This window comes from Salmo salar, chromosome ssa06 (genome assembly GCF_905237065.1).
Source record: "Salmo salar chromosome ssa06, Ssal_v3.1, whole genome shotgun sequence".
Taxonomy (NCBI): Eukaryota; Metazoa; Chordata; class Actinopteri; order Salmoniformes; family Salmonidae; genus Salmo; species Salmo salar.
In genome coordinates, this window is record NC_059447.1 from 23,353,436 (window position 1) to 23,377,661 (window position 24,226).

General features: G+C 44.6%; 2 protein-coding genes, 1 long non-coding RNA gene and 1 other non-coding gene across 11 annotated transcripts in view; 2 read left to right on the top strand and 2 right to left on the bottom strand.

The window, feature by feature from the left end:
* ern1 (endoplasmic reticulum to nucleus signaling 1) overlaps positions 1 to 8,654 on the bottom strand; it is a 37,881-nt gene extending 29,227 nt beyond the window's left edge. For 4 of the 5 annotated variants that reach the window (XM_045719998.1, XM_045719995.1, XM_045719996.1 and 1 more), the window contains exons 1-2: positions 8,344 to 8,653; positions 1,789 to 1,909 (exon numbers count right to left, since the gene is read on the bottom strand). In XM_045719998.1, the coding sequence (XP_045575954.1) occupies positions 1,789 to 1,909; positions 8,344 to 8,421 (199 nt within the window). In that variant the 5' untranslated portion in view covers positions 8,422 to 8,653. Of the gene's footprint in view, positions 1 to 1,788; positions 1,910 to 8,343 lie in introns of all 5 variants that reach the window. The other variant, XM_045719994.1, reaches the window with a different exon arrangement.
* An 82-nt stretch (positions 8,655 to 8,736) lies between these two features.
* Positions 8,737 to 10,097, top strand: LOC106606515 (uncharacterized). Its single transcript, XR_001329073.2, has 4 exons — positions 8,737 to 8,982; positions 9,069 to 9,184; positions 9,374 to 9,502; positions 9,690 to 10,097. It is a non-coding gene; the product is annotated as an uncharacterized lncRNA (long non-coding RNA).
* Positions 9,750 to 24,226, bottom strand: part of tex2 (testis expressed 2) — a 43,481-nt gene continuing 29,004 nt past the window's right edge. For 2 of the 4 annotated variants that reach the window (XM_045720002.1, XM_045720000.1), the window contains 7 exons: positions 23,719 to 23,874; positions 23,391 to 23,490; positions 18,580 to 18,700; positions 14,899 to 15,006; positions 14,219 to 14,428; positions 13,675 to 13,795; positions 9,750 to 13,148 (listed from right to left, as the gene is read on the bottom strand). In XM_045720002.1, the coding sequence (XP_045575958.1) occupies positions 12,993 to 13,148; positions 13,675 to 13,795; positions 14,219 to 14,428; positions 14,899 to 15,006; positions 18,580 to 18,700; positions 23,391 to 23,490; positions 23,719 to 23,874 (972 nt within the window). In that variant the 3' untranslated portion in view covers positions 9,750 to 12,992. Of the gene's footprint in view, positions 13,149 to 13,674; positions 13,796 to 14,218; positions 14,429 to 14,898; positions 15,013 to 18,579; positions 18,701 to 23,390; positions 23,491 to 23,718; positions 23,875 to 24,226 lie in introns of all 4 variants that reach the window. The other 2 variants (XM_045720001.1, XM_045719999.1) reach the window with 1 other exon arrangement.
* LOC123743616 (small nucleolar RNA SNORA50) lies at positions 9,847 to 9,988 on the top strand. The gene has a single exon (XR_006770472.1). It is a non-coding gene; the product is annotated as a small nucleolar RNA SNORA50 (small nucleolar RNA).

Here is a 24,226-nt window from a genome sequence, read left to right on the forward strand (position 1 = left end):
GATTGGGCTGAAGCTGTCTAGTAGTGCGTTGAAGTGTTTACAAAATGACTATTGAGCTACTTAGCTACATGACATTTGTGCTAGTAGGCAACTAAAATAGATGCTAGCTCCATTAATTTACTGACAATAATGTAATGTTAGCCATCTACAGTCACTTGTTGCTCGCCTTTAGCTTAGCTAATTTCAAAACGAGGCCGCATCTCCCGCGGTTCATAGCATGGCAGGCACGAGCAAACTACGAACTTCCGCGCATTTACGTAATCAGTATCTCCGAACTCTGACCAATCAGCACGGCTTTGAATGTTGCTAGGTTACTTGTGGGCGTGGTTTCGCCCCATAAAAAGGACACACCAGGGATGGGACTCATGCCAACCCTGGGTTGGGTCTACCTGCTGGGCCTGAGTGACAGGTTCCCTCCAGGCTCCTTCTGTGGGCATTAGTCAGTTAGGCCTCAGGGAAGACCTGCCTACCTCCTGGATGTGGGCTTTAGTTAGTTAGGGAAGACCTGCCTACCTCCTGGATGTGGGCTTTAGTTAGTTAGGGAAGACCTGCCTACCTCCTGGATGTGGGCTTTAGTTAGTTAGGGAAGACCTGCCTACCTCCTGGATGTGGGCTTTAGTTAGTTAGGCCTCAGGGAAGACAGCAGATGTTTGAGAAAGGCGACCTGGTGCTATCCCTGTCCATGTTCACATTAAAAGGGCATTTTGAGTAAACACAGGGCTCAGATGGGACCGATTCCATATTCTCATGTTTATTAATGATGTTCTACGGTATCAGGTGTGACTCGCTGGTTTGACATGAAAGGTCAACCATTTGTGATCCACTGTTTCCCTGTTATTCAGCCCATCTGATACGGTTTGCATTTGTTGTTCACCTTGAATCCGAAATGGTAACGTTATTAGCCTAGCTACATGACTTCTAGTAAATGGACCCTGCATTAGTATGCTAATCATACCAATGCTCATTCTGACCATTTAATCTCAGACAGGATGTTTAGATAATATTTTTTTTTTTTAAAAACACTTTCATAAGTACAGCCTTTCTTGCAAGTTCTTTTCCAACAACGCAGTAATCATTATCAGTAGTACTATAAAATAAAAGTTGAACAAAAACAAGAGAAATATAAATACAGCAGAGCAGTTCACCCCTGCCTATTATGGCTGACCACGATTAAAAGCTATATCTGTTCCACTCTCTCCAGGTTAATGATTACCAGGTTAGCATGTGTGAGCAAAGCATTCACTGCATTTACTCATGCGCCGGGAGAGCAGAAAATACAGTGAAAACACCCACCATTATCTAAACCCAGAAATACCATTTACACAGTGAAAATGTATCTGTCAATCCATCCCTTTATGAGGTAGGCCTGAGAATAACACAGCTACTGTAGTTTATGATTGACAGCCTACTCCCACGCTCACTTGAGCAGTGTTGATTTCTCTAACCATTCAGTACCTCAATAGCTGTAATTACAGTATTAGTACATGCAATGATACGCAGCGGAGTTAAAAAAGTAGGCCGACACGTGCATTCCTCCCCACTGCCTCGTACACTGTGTGATTAGTTCTCAAAATAATGTTTCTGCTCTGAATCTGGTTTCCACCATTCAACAAAAGACGAAGCACAGAACTGGTCTTCACTTTCACAAACTAAAGGGTCTCAATTGTGATCCTTGTGGAACAACAATGGCGCTTTGTTTCGCAGGTGTAACCCAAACAGCACCTAAAGATTGATAGAGACACAAACAAAAGGTGCTAGTGAATTACTCAGGACTCTCTTCTTCCTTACCTTCTTTCAGCGTCCATTTGATAGAGCCTGATTTCTTGCTGACGGCGTGTAGGTTTCCATCCAGGGTGGACACAAAGAGCAGGCTGTCGGGGAGGGAGACGGTGCTGGCGCGGCAGAAACTCTGCAAGACAGAACACAAAATACTGTTAAAGCACATCTATAGGGGAACAGAAGATAGTCTTCTTTAGTGGTATTCAACATAAGCCAAGGGCCTAATCTTAGTATTCACCTCTTTCAAAAAGAGTTTCATCTACAGCCAATGCAAGTACATTCTGTCGACCGAAGAGCTCTGGCCATATCAGCCCTGTTATGACCATGGCCTCTATGGCTAGACACTATAATAATGGAAACTATAGCCATATCAGAGCCAAGGCCACATGTGTGCCGTTGTATTGTATACATGACGAATGGTTGCTACTAATTAAACGGTGGTATTATTGAACACTGATTCATAATCAGTTTGATCATACCTAACTAACTATAAAATAGTCTACACTACATAGGAATACAGGCAATGTGCTGCCATAACAGAGAACCTCCAGCAGTTTATAAGGCCCCAGAGGAATGCCAATACTGAGAAGGACTGTTTTCCTCATTAACTGAATACATATCCTGAATACTACCACTAGAATGGGGGGGGGGCTGCAGGGAAGCCGAGGGTTAACTGCTGCCCCATATCGCCAAACATTACCCCCTCCTCAAACTGGCTGTGTAAAACACTTAGGAGCAGATGAGGGGTTAGGTCTCGCTAGCTACCTGCCTGAGGGGGAGTTACGGCTTCAGTTCGGCTTCAGTTCGTCTGTGCTCTCATAGTCCCTAACAAGACCTTCGCTTGAAAAATGAGAAAAGGATCAATAGTACTATCTGACCATCTTGAGACGCCAAGTCAGAATTAATCTAAAAGATTACTCATGAAATCTGTCATACATTTAAAAAAATTCCAAGGAGATCTTAGTCGCGCAATTTTGCACCTAATTAAGATAGCTGTTTGGTGCAGTATTTAGAGAGTGAACATTTTTTGCATAAATTGTCTCAAACGCTTAATTGAAGAATCCTTACTGTCGACCAATCACAGAGGAAGGGGCATAGACTTCTGCTTGCCTCTTTTTCCCCCCCATGTGCACAGCTGATGAACTGTTCCAAACTGTTTCGGGTGGGAAGCATGCAGACGCCTTTAGCCGAAAAGGCCAAGTTATGCTTGATCCGAAAAATGTGGTCGGAGGCTTTGTATGGAGGGTGTGACTGCATTGCGGAGCCTCTCGAGGCACGCAGAGGCCAAATCAAGCTCTGTACCTCATCGCCGTGTGCCTCATTTGTTATTTATTTTAACAATGCAGAGGGCTCTGTATAGCTCCGCATTGACATGATTGGTTGACAGTAGGTTGGGGCGGTACGTCCTATATAAAACAAACTCACTCCCTTGACAACTTTCTTCACAATAGCTCTGCTCCGCTAAGCACAATAAGCATGAAAGCTCTGAAGACTGGAGGCTGCTTTGCAGTAAATGCTGTATGGCCACTTCAGACGTCAGATTGATCATGCAGAGCCTTTAATTTAAGACAGTTGTTTTCAAAAGGGAGTCTGTGATAAGAGTGGGGAGGAAGGCTAGGTAAGGGTCTGGGGGTCAGGACTGGGAGACTGAAGAGTGGGGAGGAAGGCTAGGTAAGGGTCTGGGGGTCAGGACTGGGAGACTGAAGAGTGGGGAGGAAGGCTAGGTAAGGGTCTGGGGGTCAGGACTGGGAGACTGAAGAGTGGGGAGGAAGGCTAGGTAAGGGTCTGGGGGTCAGGACTGGGAGACTGAAGAGTGGGGAGGAAGGCTAGGTAAGGGTCTGGGGGTCAGGACTGGGAGACTGAAGAGTGGGGAGGAAGGCTAGGTAAGGGTCTGGGGGTCAGGACTGGGAGACTGAAGAGTGCAGCTAGTGCACAAAGGCTGTGAGGAGGAACACGTGTGCCAAGATTCAAGAACTTCTGCAAAAGAGCCACGCTGCTGTCTGCAGAATCACCAATATCACAATTTTGGCTCCCGAGTGGAGCGGCGGTCTAAGGCACTGCATCTCAGTGCAACAGGTGTCATTACAGACCCTGGTTCGATTCTAGGCTGTATCACAACTGGCCGTGTTAGGGAGTCCCATAGGGCGGCGCACAATTTGCCCAGTGTCGTCCGGGGTAGGCAGTCATTGTAAATAATTATTTGTTCTTATCTGACTTGCCTAGTTAAATAAAAGGTTACTTAAAAAATATTGGGCTGATAAAGCAAGCATGGTCAGCTTGCTTTACTGTGAAACTCAGGGAGAAATGCGTTTCACAGTCACCGCACAGACGAAGAGGGCTGAGATGGACATGTGAATGTGTTTCTCTCCAGTCCTTCTCATATCGCTCTCTCTGGGAGAGGGACACAAGCCCACATGGGCAGACCTTGACTGGGTTCAGTAGCACAACATGGACAGCAATTTTGGAGAGAGGGAATGAAAAACCAAAGAAAGAGAAATATATGCAGGCGTAAGTGGGTGTATGCCGCGCCTGAATCACTGACCACACTAAGCTCTGACAGAGGCCCGGTCAAGCCAAGGGGGTGTTTCTCTCCTTGGAAGTCTCTGTGGTCAGTGAGTGCAAGGGATCATTTAAAAAAAAAAACATCACACTGATATGCGATCCGTAGTCTTCATTTTGATTTTGGCACAGGAAGAGGCCGGGTGGGGGTGTCTGTACTGTAGAGTGCTCTGGCTGCTCAAGGGTTTTGACTAGATGGGATACAGTTTTTGTAAGATTTTACCTTTCCCTAGCAGGTTAGGAGAACTTATGCAGCAGGTTAGGATAATTAACGTAGCAGGTTAAGGTTAGGAAGGGTTAGGGATAGCTAAAATACACCAAAAAAATTTAAAACATTTTGACATTCATTTCACAAAAGCTATACATCTCTTATAGCCATGACCCAGCTAAAGGAGGCAGCTAGGGCCAGAGGGATTTTAATACCGTGCCTGACTTCTGTGTACCAACCTACTCCACTAACCCCACCCCCACTCCTCCAGCCGAAACAAAATTAGGACAGTAGAACATAGAATTGAATGTCTTAATTCAATGGGATGAAACATCCCCTCCAAAGGGCCCTCAGGATAGTATAACTAGCCCGTGCTGTTTCTGTTAAAGGCAGATCACTGATCTATAATTACTCGAGGCCCTACCCAGCACTCACACTTACAAGGGAGAACTAGGCCTAAGTGCTGTTAGGCCAGACACCAATGTGGCCCCCCCACCACAACCAGCGAGCCAGGGCCTGAGGAGCACATGGCATCCAGAACAAACAGAGTACACTTCAGTGAATCACCCCTGGCCTTTATGAATCAGACAGCCTTGTTATGTCGTCTTCCTCCCAGCCGTCTAGTCTCCGAAATGGACCAGACCAAACACACTCGGCCTGCTGGAGTAATGAAAGAAAACCAAGGTTACTGTATAAAGCTAGGCCTATCTGATGAAATCAAAGCAATAATAACCGAACCACTTCACTTAGGTGCTGTTTGCTAGCTACAGCTAATTTATTTAGCAGTTTATCTTAAAATGGATTTGGTAAAAAAAGGAAACGTGTGTGTTCCTGGGTTTGTTTGTTCAGTTAACCCTGCTGTAATCTTACAGTCTACACACCAGAGAGAGCTTGTGTCAATAGTGGACAGCTGTGGTTGTTCCCACTGGCTTATCACCTCATAAGAACTGTACCAGGAACAGTAAAACAATAACCATCAATGTCGATTTGTTATTATTCATCCACACAAACATCCAGCCTGCTCTCAGTTTCAAAATCAACATCTCTGGAACATATGTCGGACGGTTGGAGTTTGTGAGAAGCAGCACTCTGTTCGAAACAACGTTTAACACCGTCAGGCCTAAAAGTACATCCTTGGAACATCTGTCCGCGGTTGTTAGGCTATACGGTATGATTGATAGTATAGGGGAGTTCAGTTCTATACGGGTCTATATCTGGGAGCGGGAGTAGAGAGAAGGGGTCATTGGAGCAGGCCCCGTTTGGTTTACATGTCCTAATGCTTTTTACCAGGGAAAGAAGTAAGATATTGCGTAACACTGCTAGGGTTACATAATGTACTCGAACTTGGCGAAACAATTCTTGGCAGGTTCCGAGCTTTCACTCTGCCTCTCTCCCTCTGCAGAGGCCATGTTCCATTAGAGAGACAGAATGAACATGCCTAAGAGTTCTCGTGCAGTGGTATCAGGAACATGTGATTGGCAGGTTTCCCACCGTTAGTCAATAGGAATCAAAGCCTTCCAGGGAAGAGGGAACACAAAAGAGAGGAAAACAAGTACTTTTTCAGTGTAATGTAATGCTACTGATGCTTAGAGCTAAAGGTCTCACTGGTAGAGACAGGTGAGAAAGTGTTATTTTTTTTAACATTGCATCTAGACTTAAATGTGTTCAAATGTGATACAAAGTAGGGACCAGATGTATGCTAGTTCTCCACCACTACTACTGGAATCACTAAGTGAGGCACTAGCCTACAGAATTCACAGGCCTAATCAAAAAGAGAGTGAAAAACATTGACACTAGATGCACCCTCCAGAAGGGACATGGAGAACAGAAACCGGACACGGTACAAGCTGCTTCAGAAATACTTAGTGGAACTGAATGTAGAAATGACCTTCCAACCCAAATCCGCAGGATCCCTGTTAACTGACCTACTATATCAGAACAGACCATTGCCTTGAAGAGGTGTTATTGATAGCAACTTTTACAATTTGTACAAGGTAATTAATGCTTGACTCTATCAAGTGCTTTATCAACCTTGCCTCCATTAATTCACCTTCAATGGAACATTTCCAAAACAGTCGGAATGTTTCCTTCCATTTGTAGATTTGCTGTAGCGCTCACAGTTTGTGTGCAGGCATGAATTAAGACAGGAACTGATGACGCTCATTATCATTTCACTTCTGGTGACCACAGATCAAAATCTAAGAGGAAATGTTTTTTGAGAAGGTGAAGAAATTAAACTGACATGGTGTACAAATGGCCATGCATGACCAGGTTATGTATATTTTGTGTTGAACCTGCGTGTCCCATCTTGAGCATCTTGCCCTCAACACCACCTTGCATTAAATTTCACTGTGGTTGAATTTTAATTGTCTACTTGTTTTGCCCACATGCAATGCACACGTAGGCAGGTCGGATGGCCAGATATTAGTGTGTGCAGAGACTTAAAACATCAAGCATGTTTGTGTTGTGATTTCTCTGTGCATGGCCATTTGAGCTCCCTTCCATTCGTCAACATTCAGTGGCACAGTCTCTGCCGCAGCTGCATGTAGACCCTAATACAGCCAGAAAAGTGCCTGCACAGCCATTGGCCTTGTGATAAGATAGGACACGCACACACACACAGTCAAAAAGAGTATACACAGACTGAACTCTGTCTATACGCACATGGTAGCACGGCCTACAAGTATAGCTGGGACAATAAACCGACCACTTATCATGGACATTCTGCTGATCTCATTCATTATGATAAATAACCTATAGGGGCCTACTAGAGAAATGTGAAGTTTTAAATTAAATAAGTTTGCTAATATGGGTGATTGTTGATGGGACAATTGAAAGCTACAACATACTACAAGTAGTAGTTTTAAGGGTAATAAATAAAAAACTGTGGTGCACATTAATGTTAAACTTATCATCCAATTTATTGTTATCATGACAAGTCAATTTATCATTATATGGATTTTTGTCCATATCGCCCAGCTCCACCTACACGTCTGACTGCAAGAGTGTGAGCACAACCAGAACAAGCATGCTGAATTACTAGGGCACGGAGTGTGTTAAACAAACATCCCTGCACTGCTATTCATAAAGCTGCATGTTGGATAGTGCTTCAAAATGTAACTATCACAATATTTTTATTTAAAGTTTTTTCCCAATTTAGAAAGAAACATTTAACAGAGCAATGGTCTTGCTCAAGCAACCAGTGAGGTGGTGGAACTTCACCTGATTGGTCTTTACTGACAGATTCTTTACATGGGGGTCTAAAGTCTAATCATATCAATTTAGCTAGGGTCCCTAGCCTGGCTAATGCCTTGGCTTCATCTTATGGCATGATTCGATTAGCCAACTAGTGTGACTTAATGGCTAGGTTGGTTGAATAAATTCTGTACAATACATTATCTGTAACATTACCCCTACTACAAAAACAGGAGACTAGCTAATACTACAGTAGCTACTTCAAGCAATTTTACAACATACAATATTGACCGTAGCTTAGTTGGAGTCGACACTAGTTAGCTAGGCATACAATATATAACTGGTTGTTGTTCTTAACTGACTTGCCTAGTTAAATAAAGGTAAAATAAAAAAAGATAGCCAACCAGCTAAGGATACGAGCTAGCTAGCTAATAACCATTTAGCCAAAAATATCAGCTAGTTAACTAGTGGTAAATATTAGCTAGGTAGTGCCATGCCCGTCTTTTCTTGTTAGTTAACCCCTAAACACATTAGCTAACTAGCTAGCCAATGTCAATTCCTCCCACTAAGGTTCAGTATCGTAAGTTAGGTTAGCTACTTACCATTTGAAGTGGGTCAATACTACACAGTAACGTGAAAATGCACCACAATAGGGCCCGACTGCTAACCGTCCAGTCCATTATACAGTCCAGACGGAGTAGTACGAGTTACATAGAATACAATGCGGCGATACAACCAAGTTTTAAAGAGGCATTCCCAAAGAGTTACAGTATCAAAACATTTCAGTTTGTCTGTTGCGTTGCTACTCTTCCAAGCTTCAGTAATCAAGTGTCTCTGGCTCTGTACATCTTCCTGAAATTAATATGTGGAGGTTGGATTTAGATTGCGATGTCCGAAACAGTGGAGGAGGGGGAAAATCTAGGATGTCTCTCAACCAATAAGTACACAGCTAGCTACCGGATATGCTTTGCAAGCAAGTATAAATTCGTCGGGGGTCTTCCGGTCACATTACATCAGGCAAGAGGAACATGGAGCGTATGGCTGATTACAGACGCATGGCGCAAACTGTGCAGACTAAACTCGAATTTTGTTTACCCGTATTGTTTGATAGACGCTAAAATACTATGCATTGAAAACTGTAGTGAGTGAATGTCAACTAATTCCTATTATGTAATTTGGCAATGAGGTTAGTAAAAGGCCCAGTAGCTAATGGCTACCTAGCTACTTACGACTCGTTCAAGGTAAGGTTCATTTATCGACACCTGGATTTACTTTAAACATCCTTGATGCTAAATAATTCCGTTAATGTTTTGATTCTATTCCTCAGGAAAGTCGGAGGCCATTACGAGCACCACAATCATGTGCGGAGACTGCGCACGTGGTCAGCAGCATGGTCCTCTTGAGTCCACGTTGGGACCATGGAACCCCTTGTGTTCTCTTGAGGTAGTTGCATGCAATGGCAATCCAATAATCTAGGAAAATATCCATGGTTGTATGAATGATGTTTTAACGCGTTAGACTTCTGATTGACAGTGAAGTTGACTTGTTGTTCTGACTCATAACCCAGGCATGGACATTAATGTGGTTGTCTCCTGTCTTGGTGAAGTTATATATTTTTCTTTGCCACTTCAGGGAATCGTCGAGTTAATGTGGCTTAAGTCTTGGAGCAGGTGAAGTGTAAGCCATTAACAGCGATTAACAGCGTGGCTCCTTTCCACGAAGGAACCCTGCATCATTCAGGTTTCCCTCAAAGATGTGAAGGTGAATACTGTGATCTTGACATCTGTAGTGAAATTGGGGGGGTTATGAATGATGTTTTACGCGTTAGACTTCTGATTGATGGTGAAGTTACCTTTTGTATTCTGACATAACCCATTCTCAGATCAAACTGACTGTCTGCATTTGAAATAGTAGGCTTATTTGTGCCTTTTTTCCCCCGTGTATCTAGATGCAGTCATGGAACAAGTCCTGTGTCCAATGTAGTGAAAAATGAATACCATGGAGAGACTTCAACTACTACAACTCAATTTATTGAACATTATTAAATTGTCCTGTAAAGTGTCATTTGTAGTGGAATGTTTGGTGTTCATGTATATTGTAACTGTATGCACTGTCTTTGAACCAGCGGAGCCCTCTCCATGGCTCCGTAGGCCAAGCTACAGCTGCAAGAGCAAATCAAAGGCTTGTTATAACTGGGGTTACTTGGCATTTCATCCCAAGTTTCTCTTTTAAATGCAACTCACATCTAATCACTATTTGTCATGTGTGTATTCTGATCTTCAATCTGAATATGCTTCCTAAGGCATCCCTTCCCTCATTTTAGAGCTACAAGGAATAAACCAGTATATATTGTTAATAGGCAGATTTAATTTAAAAAAAAAAATGTTCTGTGTACTATTCAGTGACACTAACCTGTTGTGTGATCTGCCCACATGGGCAAATGTTCCTATAACTCAAAAGTACAAAGTCCTTATGGCCCAAACTACTACACATTAGTTTGAATTGTCTTATCTTAGCCTAGGATGATCAGCTACATGAAAGCAATGTTTTATTGATCAGAACTGTTATGACATTGCTCAACGCAACTGAAATTCCAGATTATTTTTTTCTCCCCCCATCACTGCAACGAGCGTATGAGGAAATAATCTATGACGTGGCCTCACATGCACACAATTTATCGTAAAACATTTAACCAACTAGAATTAATGGTTATTCAAACGGCACTTCTGCCTCGTACACATTGCTTTCCGGCAAACAAAACCCAAATGTCACCTGTAAAAGTTAATCTTGGCAAATGTCATGATTCTGAAAGGTTAAAAACCATCTACCCCAGTCATAGCCACGTGTTTAATATTTTTTCATATGTACAGGAAATTGATAAAAGCAGTCGTATTTACTGAATGGCTCATGTTTCCATTGGCTGAGCGGTATGGCTGACGTATTACTTATGGCTGTTTGAATCGCCAGCTACAGGCATCGAAACATGTTCAGAATCTGAGTGTGTGAAAGCTGTGTCCTAAGATAGTGATACTCAACCTCTGGGCCTGTGATGTTGAAGTCCCTCCGATATGGATGTCTGACAATTCAGTAATGTAGCGCAGTGGTGCTCCAAAGAGGAAACGCATAGCTTTGCCAGTAGCTAAGCATGTCTTGTCCGACCTAGAATGGACCACAGGGAAGGAGCCTATCCTGTTTCGTGAGACTTGCTGTACAAGTTCACCCCCTGAATAAGACACCATATTTGCCAGTTGCTGGTACAAAAAAGGTTGAGAGAAACCGTTTTAAAAAGGTGGGTGTGAGTGAAAGTGCTTCTTGGCCTATAAGACAGCTAGAGACAAATGCATTTGATCTCTGCATTTTAAAACAGTTGATAGAAAATGAACTCAGGAAATATCTCCTACCACTACCAGAGTAGTGCCTAGATTCAATCAGATCAAGCCTTTACTGGCGATAGACGACACCCGCAAAGCAAATGTTTTGGAGGTGTAACTGCGTTGAAACAAATCAGTGAGCAGCTGCTCTTGTGATCATTGCCACACCGTCCCACACATTAGAAGTTCAGAATGAGAAAGTATAGTCTATATATAAATAATAACGCTCAAATTTAAAATCATTCAACAAAAAAAATAGGATTTCTATCAGCCTAATTAAGGTGTAGAAAACGCCTCACATTCCAATGTTTGAACTTGTAAACGAGGCTGTGTAACAGTGTAGGTTCCGTCCCTCTCTTCGCCCCAACGTGGGCTCGAACCAGTGACCTTTGCACACATCAACAACTGACACCCACGAAGCATCGTTACCCATCGCGCCACAAAAGCCGCGGCCCTTGCAACGCAAGGGGAACAACCACTTCAGAGCGATGGACGTCACCGATTGAAACGCTATTAGCGCGCACCACCGCTAACTAACTAGCCATTTCACATCGGTTACAGCTGCATGGGATTTCTCTTAATGCGACTCCAAACAGCCAATGGCAATGTCTGCTTTAGGTATAATTCCAGAAGCCACTTGTGTATTTGACTGCTCTAACGCAGTAACACCTCCGACACCTGCAAAACAACCGTTATGCAGATGTCTCCTAAAGCGGCTCTGATTGAATGGAGCCCTAAGTTAGCAGTTAGGGTCCTTTATATTTGACCCAGTTAGGGAACTGCCTGCTTTACATGTTAAAGGTACATTCATTAGGCCTTCTGTCTACAGTCTACACACCTCTTTTGACATCATAGCTATAAGACTATTGTGACTATACATAGATTTATGGTTGGTATTTGTACACCTCGTGACTTCAGAATGGCTGAGGTAATGGACAGAAGACACTGAAGGCCCTATGCGTTTGATGAAAGCTCCCAAGCTATACAGTCAGTAACTACTATATTTAGCCTTCATCTGTGACTTACCCGGGTTTCATACCCATGTCACAAGAGTGTGAGCACGCTGAGCTAAAGCCTAGACATTATCTTGAGGATCCAACACATTTTCAGGTCTCAAGCAAGGGTATTCATCCCAGGCTATTCAGTAACTACCACATGAGCCTGCCTTCTGCAGTTTGAGTTGTTTTGGGGGTAGGATGGTATTGTTGATCAATGCACAGTGGCGTTGACCTGTTTGCATAAGGAATGCCACGCGATGGATGGGGAGGGGGCGGAGAGAGGGATAGACATTGTCTCACAATGCCCATATGTGCATAAGATGATGACGCATGTGACAAATCACACACAGCCTTCTCTCTATGACCATCTACACCCATCCTTTTTTAAAGGGTTTCGGGTCTGAAACAATGGAAAAAGAAATGCAGGGCATATCATGGACTCCAATTAGTACACACACTTTTCATGTTCGTCTATGACGTTTGGTGTAGCTGCTGTACATCACAGGTAGTGTGGTTCTTCAGTTTACACTGCATGGCAATTTGTCTGACCCCACACACACTTACATTCCAAATGGTCTGTGAATCCATGACCTGTCTGATTGACACCATCCTCGGATTAATATTCCTTCAAACAAATGATGCAGTATGTCCCAGCCAAGTGAGAAGTAAGTAGGTTGTCTCTCTGTCTTCACTTCCTGGTAGAGGATCCACAGTCTGAAGTGGCTATAGGATTGGCCCACTGTCCTGAGGGGAGGACAATAAGCCCCACCAACTGCGGCGCAGGCACCAGTGGTTACCAGGATGTCAGGTCGCCTGGGCCTCCCTGTCCTATCGCCAGTGACTTATCCTTAGCAACACCCCAGAAACGGAGTCTTGATGTCTTCACATGTCAAAGAGTTCAGGCTCCGAGAGGTCTGGGTCCCTCAAGGCATCGGTCGATGTTGTCACAGTAGCCAGGTTGGCGTTAGAACGGGTGTCCATGGCAGAGTGCATGATGGGTAGCCAGAGGTCGTCCATGTTTGGCATCACAAATATTTTCTGTGAGAACAAAAACAAGAGAACTTGAGTAACTAGGAGTAAAACAGAACACACTTCAAGCTAAAGGGGTGCCAAGAATATTTATTACATTTATGATAAGCCTTTTGTCTGTGCATGTTTGACAAGAACACTAATCTTTTAGTTTATCACTTTTGAATGCATCACAAAATAGCAATTTATAGTAGTTATAAAGTATATGTTTCTGTGAAAACAACAAACAGGCCACAACACCAGTTACAGCAGTGAGCTGATGCTGTAGAAAAGGCAGATTTCGCACAAAAACCCAGGAGACTGCAGTCAATCTTATTCTGTGTGATCGGATTTGGGGTTTGTGTGGAGTCTGGAGTTAGGGGGACTTAGATCTTTCTGACCAGGAAAGACTATAGAGCCCAGAGATGTTCCCAGGCAGATCCCATGTTGAGGAAAAACTCAGTCAAAGCTCCTGGATTTCAGATCACACACTACAGTTATTACATAATCCAAGTAGAGAGCCGTTATTGCTCTACTCTCCCTGGTCTCAGCATACCTGAAACTCCTGATCCAGTTTCTTCTCGATCCAGTCGGTGACGTGGGCCAGCGTGACCTCCCTCTCACCCAGCTTGGGCCGGGCTTTCAGCTCCAAGTGGGGGGGACTCCTGAAGCCATACCTGGAGGGGGAAGGTTTCCTCTGTTAAACCCACTGGCTTACTGTATCCTAATATCCTGGGGAAGGTTTCTCTTACATCTATTGAACTAGTAAGCTACTAGTCTAGTCTTCCTTTTTATAATGCTTTAACTCATCTACTTCATTCATATGACCAGCAGAGGATATGTGGGCTAAGTGTCAACAAGCCGTATCTCTATAGCTGAATAACATGAATATTCACACTGGATATTCAATATTCAGACCTTACCCCTGGAGTGGAATGTACCAAATTCTGTCTGCGGGGGGAGGTGTTATGTATACTGTATGAGGGTGATGGGGCGTTCCATATCCTAATGGTGGGGGGAGGTGGTATGTAACTGTATGAAGGTATTGGGACGTACCATTATCCTGTCAGTGAGGGGAGGTGGGCATGGGCGGAACGTACCATATCCTGTCGGTGGGTGGGGGTGGTATGTTGACGGCCAGCATCCCGCGGCACTGCAGCACCTCCACGGTGAGCAGCAGGGGCGTGTTGGACACCTCCTCGATCTTCTTCTTGATAAACTCTGTCTCCGTGGCCTTCTGGAAGTACTTAGACTTGGCGATCTTGTCCACAAACCTCATGATCTTACTGGGCCGGTGGCCTCCGACGAAACTGTGAGGGGGGAGGAGGAGGGTGAGAAGAGGAGGAAGAAAAAGGGAGAGAAGGAGAGCGGACAAAGAGGAGATGGAGAACGACGGAGAGGAGGAGAAGGAAGGATAAGGGGAAGTGAAGGAGGTGAAAGAGGTGTCGGAAAAGGAAGAGGAGGGAGTGAGTCAGCATCATCAGATATTCATTAGTCTCTCTCCACCCACGATGCAGGGCAGTGAGTGGGTACATTCTGTCACTGGGCCGGAAAGCAGCTCCTGCCTGTATCTGTTTGTGGTACTTAGGACAATACCTTAATATATGCACGATTATTAACCTGCATAATTGACTGTGTTCTCTGATCTCCTTCATTTTAATATTGTAACAGCTAAAATGAGCTGCAATTCACCAATTAGTGGTAGAAAGAGTCTCTGAAGTCTATAAAAACACTAATGGAAACAGAGACAGACACGGGCTGATGCTAAGGATGTTCTCACCCCTCCGCCCCCACCATGTCCATGGGGATTTCTGGGGGATCCTCTTCGTCAGACGATCCAGCACTGGAGGACTCTTCATCACTGTCTGCCAGGCAGTAGGCCCGAGGTCTGGGCCTGCACACACATAAAACACACACCAAAACATGAGAACAAAGGGGATGAGTATTAGCTTTAAGAAATGGAAGTGGAAAAGAGATGAAAATGAGTATGAACAATTGTTGTTATTAGGTAGCGGTGTTGGCAGCATTTGTGCCTAGGAAGCCCTCAGCAAATCCAGTCTGGACACAGCAGCTCGTTTCATTGTTCAAAGCTGAGGTATTGACACTCCTTCAGTCCTGAACAGGGACTAACATTTAACATTTACCCTACACTAAAGCCTAAAGGACTCCCATGTGGAACAGCATGTGAAGTAGTGTTTCTGCTCACAAGGCCATCCCCACTGTTTGCAGAGGGATTTTCTTCCCTTTTCGTCAAACCAAGTACACTCAGAAGAGCATTTGTTGAGCAGCTCAAAGACTATCATCAAATCCCCTATTAAACATTCCCAGAATGATTGATCCCTCAGAGGCCTCGGCTGGGAAATAGCCTGGTCACACTTCTGTTTGTGCTGTCTTGCTAATTCCTGTTGTCATTGGCAAGCCATAGGACAGTGGTCACCAACCGGTTGATCACGATCGACTGGTCGATCTCCAAGGCATTCCTAGTAGATCACCAAACATTTCTGTAAAAAAACCAATGATAAAGCCTTGTGTTCCTTCTTTTTCTTTTCACTGTTGGTGGTAGGTGCACTTGATTCAGCATCATTAGTTGCACCAGGAAGGCAGTGTTCCCATTGTTTTAAAGTTTCATGTGTCTGAAGGTAGAACTCCAACTACACAGCAGGCCCAAAGAGCAAATCAAGTGCATCTATAGGCCTACCACTGGCCAATCAGGTAGCTCAGATCACCGTGTCTGCACAGTTTCCTCGAGCCATAGACGGTAAAATGAAGCCTCGAATGCACAGCAAAGTTGATACTGTGAGATTTCAAAAAGTTTACGAATACAGCAAAGAGCTGATGTTTTTGTGAGTAAATTTATGTTTAAGTTGTTATTCAGCACCGTCAACACTTTAACCAATAAAATGTGCGTTCTCCCTACTTCTACTTACGCTAAAACTAGCACTGCAGCTGCATTGAAGGAGTAGCCGATAGCAGAGTGCTCCGATAAGCTTGCATTGCTATTACCAGTGTGATCATATACCTAAATGTTTTCAATATCATTTCTACATGATCTGAGAAGAACAACATTGGCAGGGCAATTCAAGCATAGCCAACATACAGTGATGATGTATTGGGCCTATAGCCTACTGCACAAACCTCATTGTTACCGAAATGTTTTTAATGGGCTTACGTTTAAGTCATGTTTAAAACAAATCTGAGCTGTAGATATCGGCTTGCATTTTGACTCAGAAAGTGATCTTGACTCAGAAAAGGTTGGTGACCACTGCCATAGAAGATGGCAAGACAGCACAAACAGATCTGGTACCAGACCACTTCCTTGCCGAGGCATTTAAAGGATCGATTGGCTTGCAGGGAAGATGATTCCATGAGACAAAAGAGGGTGAAATATGAAAAGAGAAAAAAAGAGGGATGATTTCAGTATACCAGGCAGAAAGAAATCTTTCCCAAACTCACCAGCAATAAGACACATCCACAGAGGTCAGAGGTAGAATCCAGAGAGAGAGGGAATAAAGGAAAGAAAGGAGAGAGAAAAAATATGCAAATGTGATAGTTAACAATGCCTCTCATTCAAACTCATGTGGTGCAGGTTTTTGGTCCAGCCCAGCACTAACACACCTGTTCTTGAATCATGTGTGTTAGTGTTGGCTGGAACAAAAGCCTGCAAATCCTATGATTCCCCAGGACTTGCATAGAACAGCACTGAACAAACCCTATCAATTCAGCCATTAGCACATGCTCAAAGCCATGCTGTTGATCCCAGATTTACAGCTAAAAATGTTACTTCCCCTCCCAGCATCCACTAATTGACTAATAGCATTTTTGTTGGAAGTCAAACAAAACACTTTGACAGTTCCAGATGAAGTCAGGCAGTGAATGGAGCCAATAAGTATTTGGAAAAGGTGTTGCGAAGCCACTCTGTTCAGTATCATACATCCTGAATGCCACCAATTCCTCACGTGATTGCCTACATAATCAAAGAGGTGCACATACCTTAAAGTACTATATAAGTAAGTACTTGATTTTAAGATTTATAATATCTCCCTGAGTGCTCTTTTTTAACCACATTTGTAAATAGAACATTTTAAATACTGCCTATCTCTATGTCCTTACCCCTCTCTCCCCTGCTCCCACAGCCCCTCTCCCTCTTCCATACTCACCCCTCTCTCCCCTGCTGCCCCAGCCCCTCTGCCTCCACCATACTCCCTGCTCCCCCCTCTCCCTCCTCCATACTCCCCCCTCTCCCCCAGCCCCTCTCCTTCCTCCATGCTCTCCCCTGCCCCCCCAGCCCCTCTACCTCCTCCATACTCACCCTTCTCTTCCTACTCCCCCAGCCCCTCTCCCTCCTCCATACTCACCCCTCTCTCCCCTGCTCCCCCAGCCCCTCTGCCCCCTCCATACTCTCCCCTGCTCCCCAGCCCCTCTTCCCCCTCCATACTCACCCCTCTCTCTCTTGCTCCCCCAGCCCCTCTCCCTCCTCCATACTCACCCCTCTCCCCTGCTCCCCCAGCCCCTCTGCCTCCTCCATACTCACCCCTCTCTCCCCTGCTGCCCCAGCCCCTCTCCCCCCTCCATACTCACCCCTCTCTCTCCTGCTCCCCAGCCCCTCTCCCTCCTCCATACTCTCCCCTGCTCCCCCAGCCCCTCTGCCTCCTCCATACTCACCCCTCTCTCCCCTGCTCCCCCAGCCCCTCTGCCTCCTCCATACTCACCCCTCTTTCCCCTGCTGCCCCAGCCCCTCTGCCTCCTCCATACTCACCCCTCTTTCCCCTGCTCCCCCAGCCCCTCTGCCTCCTCCATACTCACCCCTCTTTCCCCTGCTGCCCCAGCCCCTCTGCCTCCTCCATACTCACCCCTCTTTCCCCTGCTCCCCCAGCCCCTCTGCCTCCTCCATACTCACCCCTCTTTCCCCTGCTCCCCCAGCCCCTCTGCCTCCTCCATACTCACCCCTCTTTCCCCTGCTCCCCCAGCCCCTCTGCCTCCTCCATACTCACCCCTCTTTCCCCTGCTCCCCCAGCCCCTCTCCTTCCTCCATACTCACCCCTCTTTCCCCTGCTCCCCCAGCCCCTCTCCCTCCTCCATACTCACCCCTCTTTCCCCTGCTGCCCCAGCCCCTCTGCCTCCTCCATACTCACCCCTCTTTCCCCTGCTCCCCCAGCCCCTCTGCCTCCTCCATACTCACCCCTCTTTCCCCTGCTCCCCCAGCCCCTCTCCTTCCTCCATACTCACCCCTCTCTCCCCTGCTGCCCCAGCCCCTCTGCCTCCTCCATACTCACCCCTCTTTCCCCTGCTCCCCCAGCCCCTCTCCTTCCTCCATACTCACCCCTCTCTCCCCTGCTGCCCCAGCCCCTCTGCCTCCTCCATACTCACCCCTCTTTCCCCTGCTCCCCCAGCCCCTCTCCCTCCTCCATACTCACCCCTCTTTCCCCTGCTCCCCCAGCCCCTCTCCTTCCTCCATACTCACCCCTCTTTCCCCTGCTCCCCCAGCCCCTCTCCTTCCTTCCCCAGACGGGCCAAGTTCATCTTGGTCTCCAGGGTCATGATGAAGGAACCAGTGTAGGACACCTCCAGATCAAACCACAGACCTAGAAAGTGTAGGGAGTGAGAGAGAGAGAGAGGGAGAGAGGGAGGGAGAGAGAGAGGGAAAGAGAGAGCGAGAGGGAGGGAGAGAGAGAGAGAGAGAGAGGGAGAAAGGGATAAAAGAGGGATGGTAAATCATTACTAACATACCATCGTTGGCACATTGGACGACAATAGTGGAATAATGATGTTTTCACACTTCCCTGCAATGAAAACATTCTCCACCGTTGAGGATGCAGCCAACAAACTACACAGCCATATCGGATTAGTTACCACAAAAGCACAAAAATGTATAGCTAATGCTGACGGTATATAAAAGCTCTTGGTCCTATGTGTAAGTGGATAAGTCACTCATGCACTGTGAGCCTGAGACAAAGAGCAGTACGAGTCCCACCTGGACTACTGCCCAGTTATATGGTCAAATAAAGCAAGGAAGAATATTGGCAAATTACAGTTGGCCCAGAATAAAGCAGCACGGCTGGCCCTTAAATGTAGACGGAGGGACAATATCAATAACCTGTATGTCAGTCTCTCCTGGCTCAAAGTAGAGGAGAGATTGACTGCATCCCTACTTTTCTTTGTGAGAGGTGTGTTGAAAGCACCAAACTGTCTGTTCAAATGGCTAACACACAGCTCAGACACCCATACATACCCCACAAGACATGCCACCAGGGGTCTCTTCACAGTCAAAAAGTCCAGAACAGACTCTGGGAAATGCACAGTACTACATAGAGTCATGACAACATGGAACTCTCTTCCACATCAAGTAACTCAAGCAAGCCGTAAAATCAGATTGAAAAAAACAGATAAAACAACAACTCACAGCACAACGTGGACTGTGAAGAGACACATACACACACTCTACACACACACACACTCTAAACACACACTCTACACACACACACACACTCTGCACACACACACAATGCAATGTTGTCATATTGTGGTATAGTGTATTTATATTGTAAATGTTGTATAATAGAGTAATAATATATGATGTATTGTGGTATAGTGTATTTATATTATAAATGTTGTATAATAGAGTAATAATATATGATGTATTGTGGTATAGTGTATTTATATTGTAAATGTTGTATAATAGAGTAATAATGTATGATGTATTGTGGTATAGTGTATTTATATTGTAAATGTTGTATAATAGAGTAATAATATATGATGTATTGTGGTATAGTGTATTTATATTGTAAATGTTGTATAATAGAGTAATAATATATGATGTATTGTGGTATAGTGTATTTATATTATAAATGTTGTATAATAGAGTAATAATGTATGATGTATTGTGTTATTGATGATGTAGGCTGTTGTTGTGTTTGGCTGTAATGTAATTGTTTTAACACTGTTAGACCCCAGGAAGCGTAGCTGCTAATCTCGCTCTCACTCTGGTAACAATGTTGTAACGTGTACGACGCTCCGTCGCTCTGTTTGCGTGAAGTGTGTAGTGGCCTTAATCAGCATCACATCTGCCTTTGGGGCACTCTGGTCGCTAGCAGCCCCTGGTGATGATAATTCATTCAGTATTGTTTGCTTTGGCCCGTTATTAGTACTATTGTAAAACTCTGTTAAACATTGCATGTCTCTAAAGTACAAATGCTAATGTTGTTTTTGTGGACTAACCAGAGGTTCCCCGCCTGACTTCTAATTCCAGTGAAGCCACATGCTGTGTCCGACTGGTAGGGAGTGGAATGATCCTCTAGTAAACACACCAAAAGGTCAACTCTAGGGCAGCCTCACCTCTGATTGGCACAGAAGCTGGCTAACTCACCAGGCTTCTTCCTGGTTTTGGGTGGGAAAGGTCAGAACCCAGCAGGGTTTTTTGGTGTATATGTGTGTGTGTGTGTGTGTGTGTGTGTGTGTGTGTGTGTGTGGCACTAGTGAAATTAAGCTCTTCAGTCGTATCACGTCTCTATACGGGGAGGAAATATCAACATGTTTACTCTTCATCTCTATCTCTCTCCAAGCACTCTCTATCCCACACAATGAAAGTGGGGAGGGATTTCTGTGACTAACTCTCTGGAAACTCTTCAGATGACAACAGTTATAAAGCTCTTAACTTATATCGGCTTCATCATCCTCCTGGAATAGAGGAGCACAGAGCTGCTGAGCAGTAATCCCCATAGGGCTCATTATGTGCAAGCGTTTAGCTGATAATGCCTGGGGGGAAAGCCCATGGGAACTGTGTTGTGTAGGACAGTGTGCAATAAATCACTCTCTGGACTGAGGAGCTTATGGGAAAGGGGATACCTATTCAGTTGCACAACTGAATGCATTCAACCGAAATGTGTCTTCTGCATTTAACCCATCCCCTCTGAATCAGAGCGGTGTGGGGGTCTAATTTGTAAGTCGCTCTGGATAAGAGCGTCTGCTAAATGACTTAAATGTTAAATGTAAATGTACCTTAATCGACATCATCGGCGCCCTGGGAGCAGTTGTTGTTGGCGGTTAACTGCCTTGCTCAGGGGCATTCAAACCAGCGAACTTTCATTTACTGGCCCAACGCTCTTAACCACTAGGCTATCTGATGCTTCTACTGTAGCAAGACAGCAGAGCAGTGTTTCCAAACTCAGTCCTGGGGACCCGAAGGGGTGCACGTTTTGGTTTTTGCCCTAACTGTCACGTTCAGACCTTAGTATGAGGTCATTTTTCCATAGTAGATTGGTCAGGGCGTGACAGGGGGGTGTTTTTGTCTATGTATTGTCGTTCTATGATGATTGTCGTTCTATGATGTATTTTCTATGTTGTGGCTGGGTATGGTTTCCATTCAGAGGCAGGTGTTTTTCGTTGTCTCTGATTTGAAGCCATACTTAGGCAGCCTGTTTTTCATGGGGTTTTGTGGGTGGTTGTTTTCGTTGTTTGTACCTGACGGGACTGTTGTTGGTCGTTTTTGTTATTTTGCTAAGTGTTTTCATTAAAAGTAATTATGAGCACTTCACACGCCGCATTTTGGTCTCCTTTAGACGACCCTTATTACACTAACACAGCTGATTCAAATAATTAACTCATCAAGCTTTGATGATTTGAAATCAGCTGTGTAGTGCTAGGCACCCCTTGTGGTCCCCAGGAACGAGTTTGAGAAACGCCGCAGTAGAGCCTTAGGAGTTTAACCCTTAACCTTGAATTGAATATGGAAAGCTTCCCAAATCTCAGACTGTAGCTTTAAAGGCCCAATGCAGCCTTTTTATCTCAATATCAAATCATTTCTGGGTAACAATTAAGTACCTTACTGTGATTGTTTTGAATTAAAATGGTCCCCAAAGAAAATGCTTTTTGGCAAAAAAAGCTATAATTTTACTAGGACTGTCTGGGAGTGGTCTGAATGGGGAGGGGAAAACTGAAAACTAGCTGGTATTGTCAGAGAGGTTTAGAACTCTCTTTGTTTTTGGTCTATTAAAACGTATACCGCCTGTTGATGTCACCAGGTCAGCCAAAACTCCATTACAGTGTTAGTTTCATCAGCTGTTGTACAATATGACACACAATCAGGGAAAAACAGAATTTTGACTGCACTGGGCCTTTAGGGGAAGTGGACCGTTAAAGCAAGACAGTGAGACATTCAAGCTTAGCAATGAAAGGTTTTTCAGGTAAAACATGAAAAACAGACTTAACCCACACACTCGCAACTACATCAGAATATAGTTAAATGATTGGATCAATATGACCTCCCACTCTCCTCACTAGCCTCCCACTTCTCCCCCTCATCCCCTCCCAAAGTCAGACATATCAATGTGCCTCGGGCTGTATTCACATTCTCAGTTGGAGTGCTGATCTAGTTTGGCCTTTTAGATCCTAATCAATTACATCTACAGTGTTGTGAAAAAGTATCTGCCCACTTTCTAACTTTCTCTACTTTTGCATATTTTTCATACTAAATGTTATCAGATCTTCAACCAAACCTAATATTAGATAAAGGGAACCTGAGTGAACAAATAACACAACAATTACTTAATTGATTTATTTCATAAACAAAGTTATGCAACACCCAATGCCAAGACATAATGGGACCCATCTCATCCAAAAAGTTGACTCAAGTTTGTCAAAAAGCACCTGGATGATCCTTTTTATTTTTTTATTCAATTGTTTTTATTTTAGTTTTATGGATAGATGAGTGAAACGTATAACATTTTGGACGACATGGGTCCCATTATGCCTGGCGAAAACCTAACACTGCATTCCACAGTAAGAACCTTATGCCAACGGTTGAGCATGGTGGTGGTACTGGGATGGTACCATGAATTCTGCTCTGTATCAGAGAATTCTACAGGAGAATGTCAGGCCATCCGTCTGTGAGCTGAAGCGCAGCTGGGTCATGCAGCATGACAATGATCCAAAACACACAATCAAGTCTACATGAAAATGGCTAAAAAGCAACACATTTGAAGTTTTGGAATGGCCTAGTCAAAGTCCAGACCTAATCCCAATTGAGATGTGGCAGGACTTGAAACGAACAGTTCATGTTTGAAAACCCACAAATATCGCTGAGTTAAACCAGTTCTGCATGGAAGAGTGAGGCAAAATGTTAATTACTCTGGTTCATAAAGGCAGAGGTATGTGGAGACTGAAACAAAAGGCAGAAGGGAGGGGGAAAGAGAGGAGATGATAGGAGGAGGGAGAGGAGAAAAGATAGAGAGGGAGAAGAGAAAGCAGGGAGAGAGAGAGAGAGAGAGAGTGTCCTACCTTGGTGGTCTACAGAGGGCTTGGAGGCATGGAGGATCTTGGGAATGGAGAAGCCCATGTCCAGCGCTGTCAGAGCCAGCTCATTCATAAAGTACGGCAGCTGTAACACACAGGATATTTACACCTCAGGACAGTCTCCTTTCTTACACGTGTGTTTTCTCTGAGTTACATCTCATTTCCCTCTGGTGTGTTGAGAAGTAAGTGAGGAGAAGACGCTTGGAATTTAAAAAGGACTATCGACAAAGAGCTCTCTGGGACAAAGACAGATAAGAAGAATATACACGCTGACTGTATGTGGAGGGAGAGGAGATATGATGCCAGTACTCACTCTGATCTTACTGAGCTTCATCTGGATCTTTTTGGAGACCATGTCAGCCCAGTACTTCTCCCCCAGGAAGTCCCAGAACACCCGGCCTATCAAGGCGTTCACCCACGCCTCTGGCACCGCCCCTCGCCCCGGCCGCTCGCACGGGCTGCTGGGTAACTGACAGGAACAACGTGGGAGTAACAGGTAGTGAGACAAACGTAGTAAACATACATACTCTATATCCAACTGATTTTAGAGGTCAGGTCCAGGGTATATACAATTGTATGTGAAACGAATGGAGAATACTTTCTCATTGCTTAGAGTTTGAATGTATACTGAACAAAAATATAAACGCAACATGTAAAGTGTTGGTCCTATGTTTCATGAGCTGAAATTTTCCATATGCACAGAAAGATTGTTTCTCTCAAATGTTGTGCACAAATTTGTTTACATCTCTGTTAGTGAGCGTTTCTCCTTTGCCAAGATAAACAGCATGATCATTACACAGGTGCACCTTGTAATGGGGACA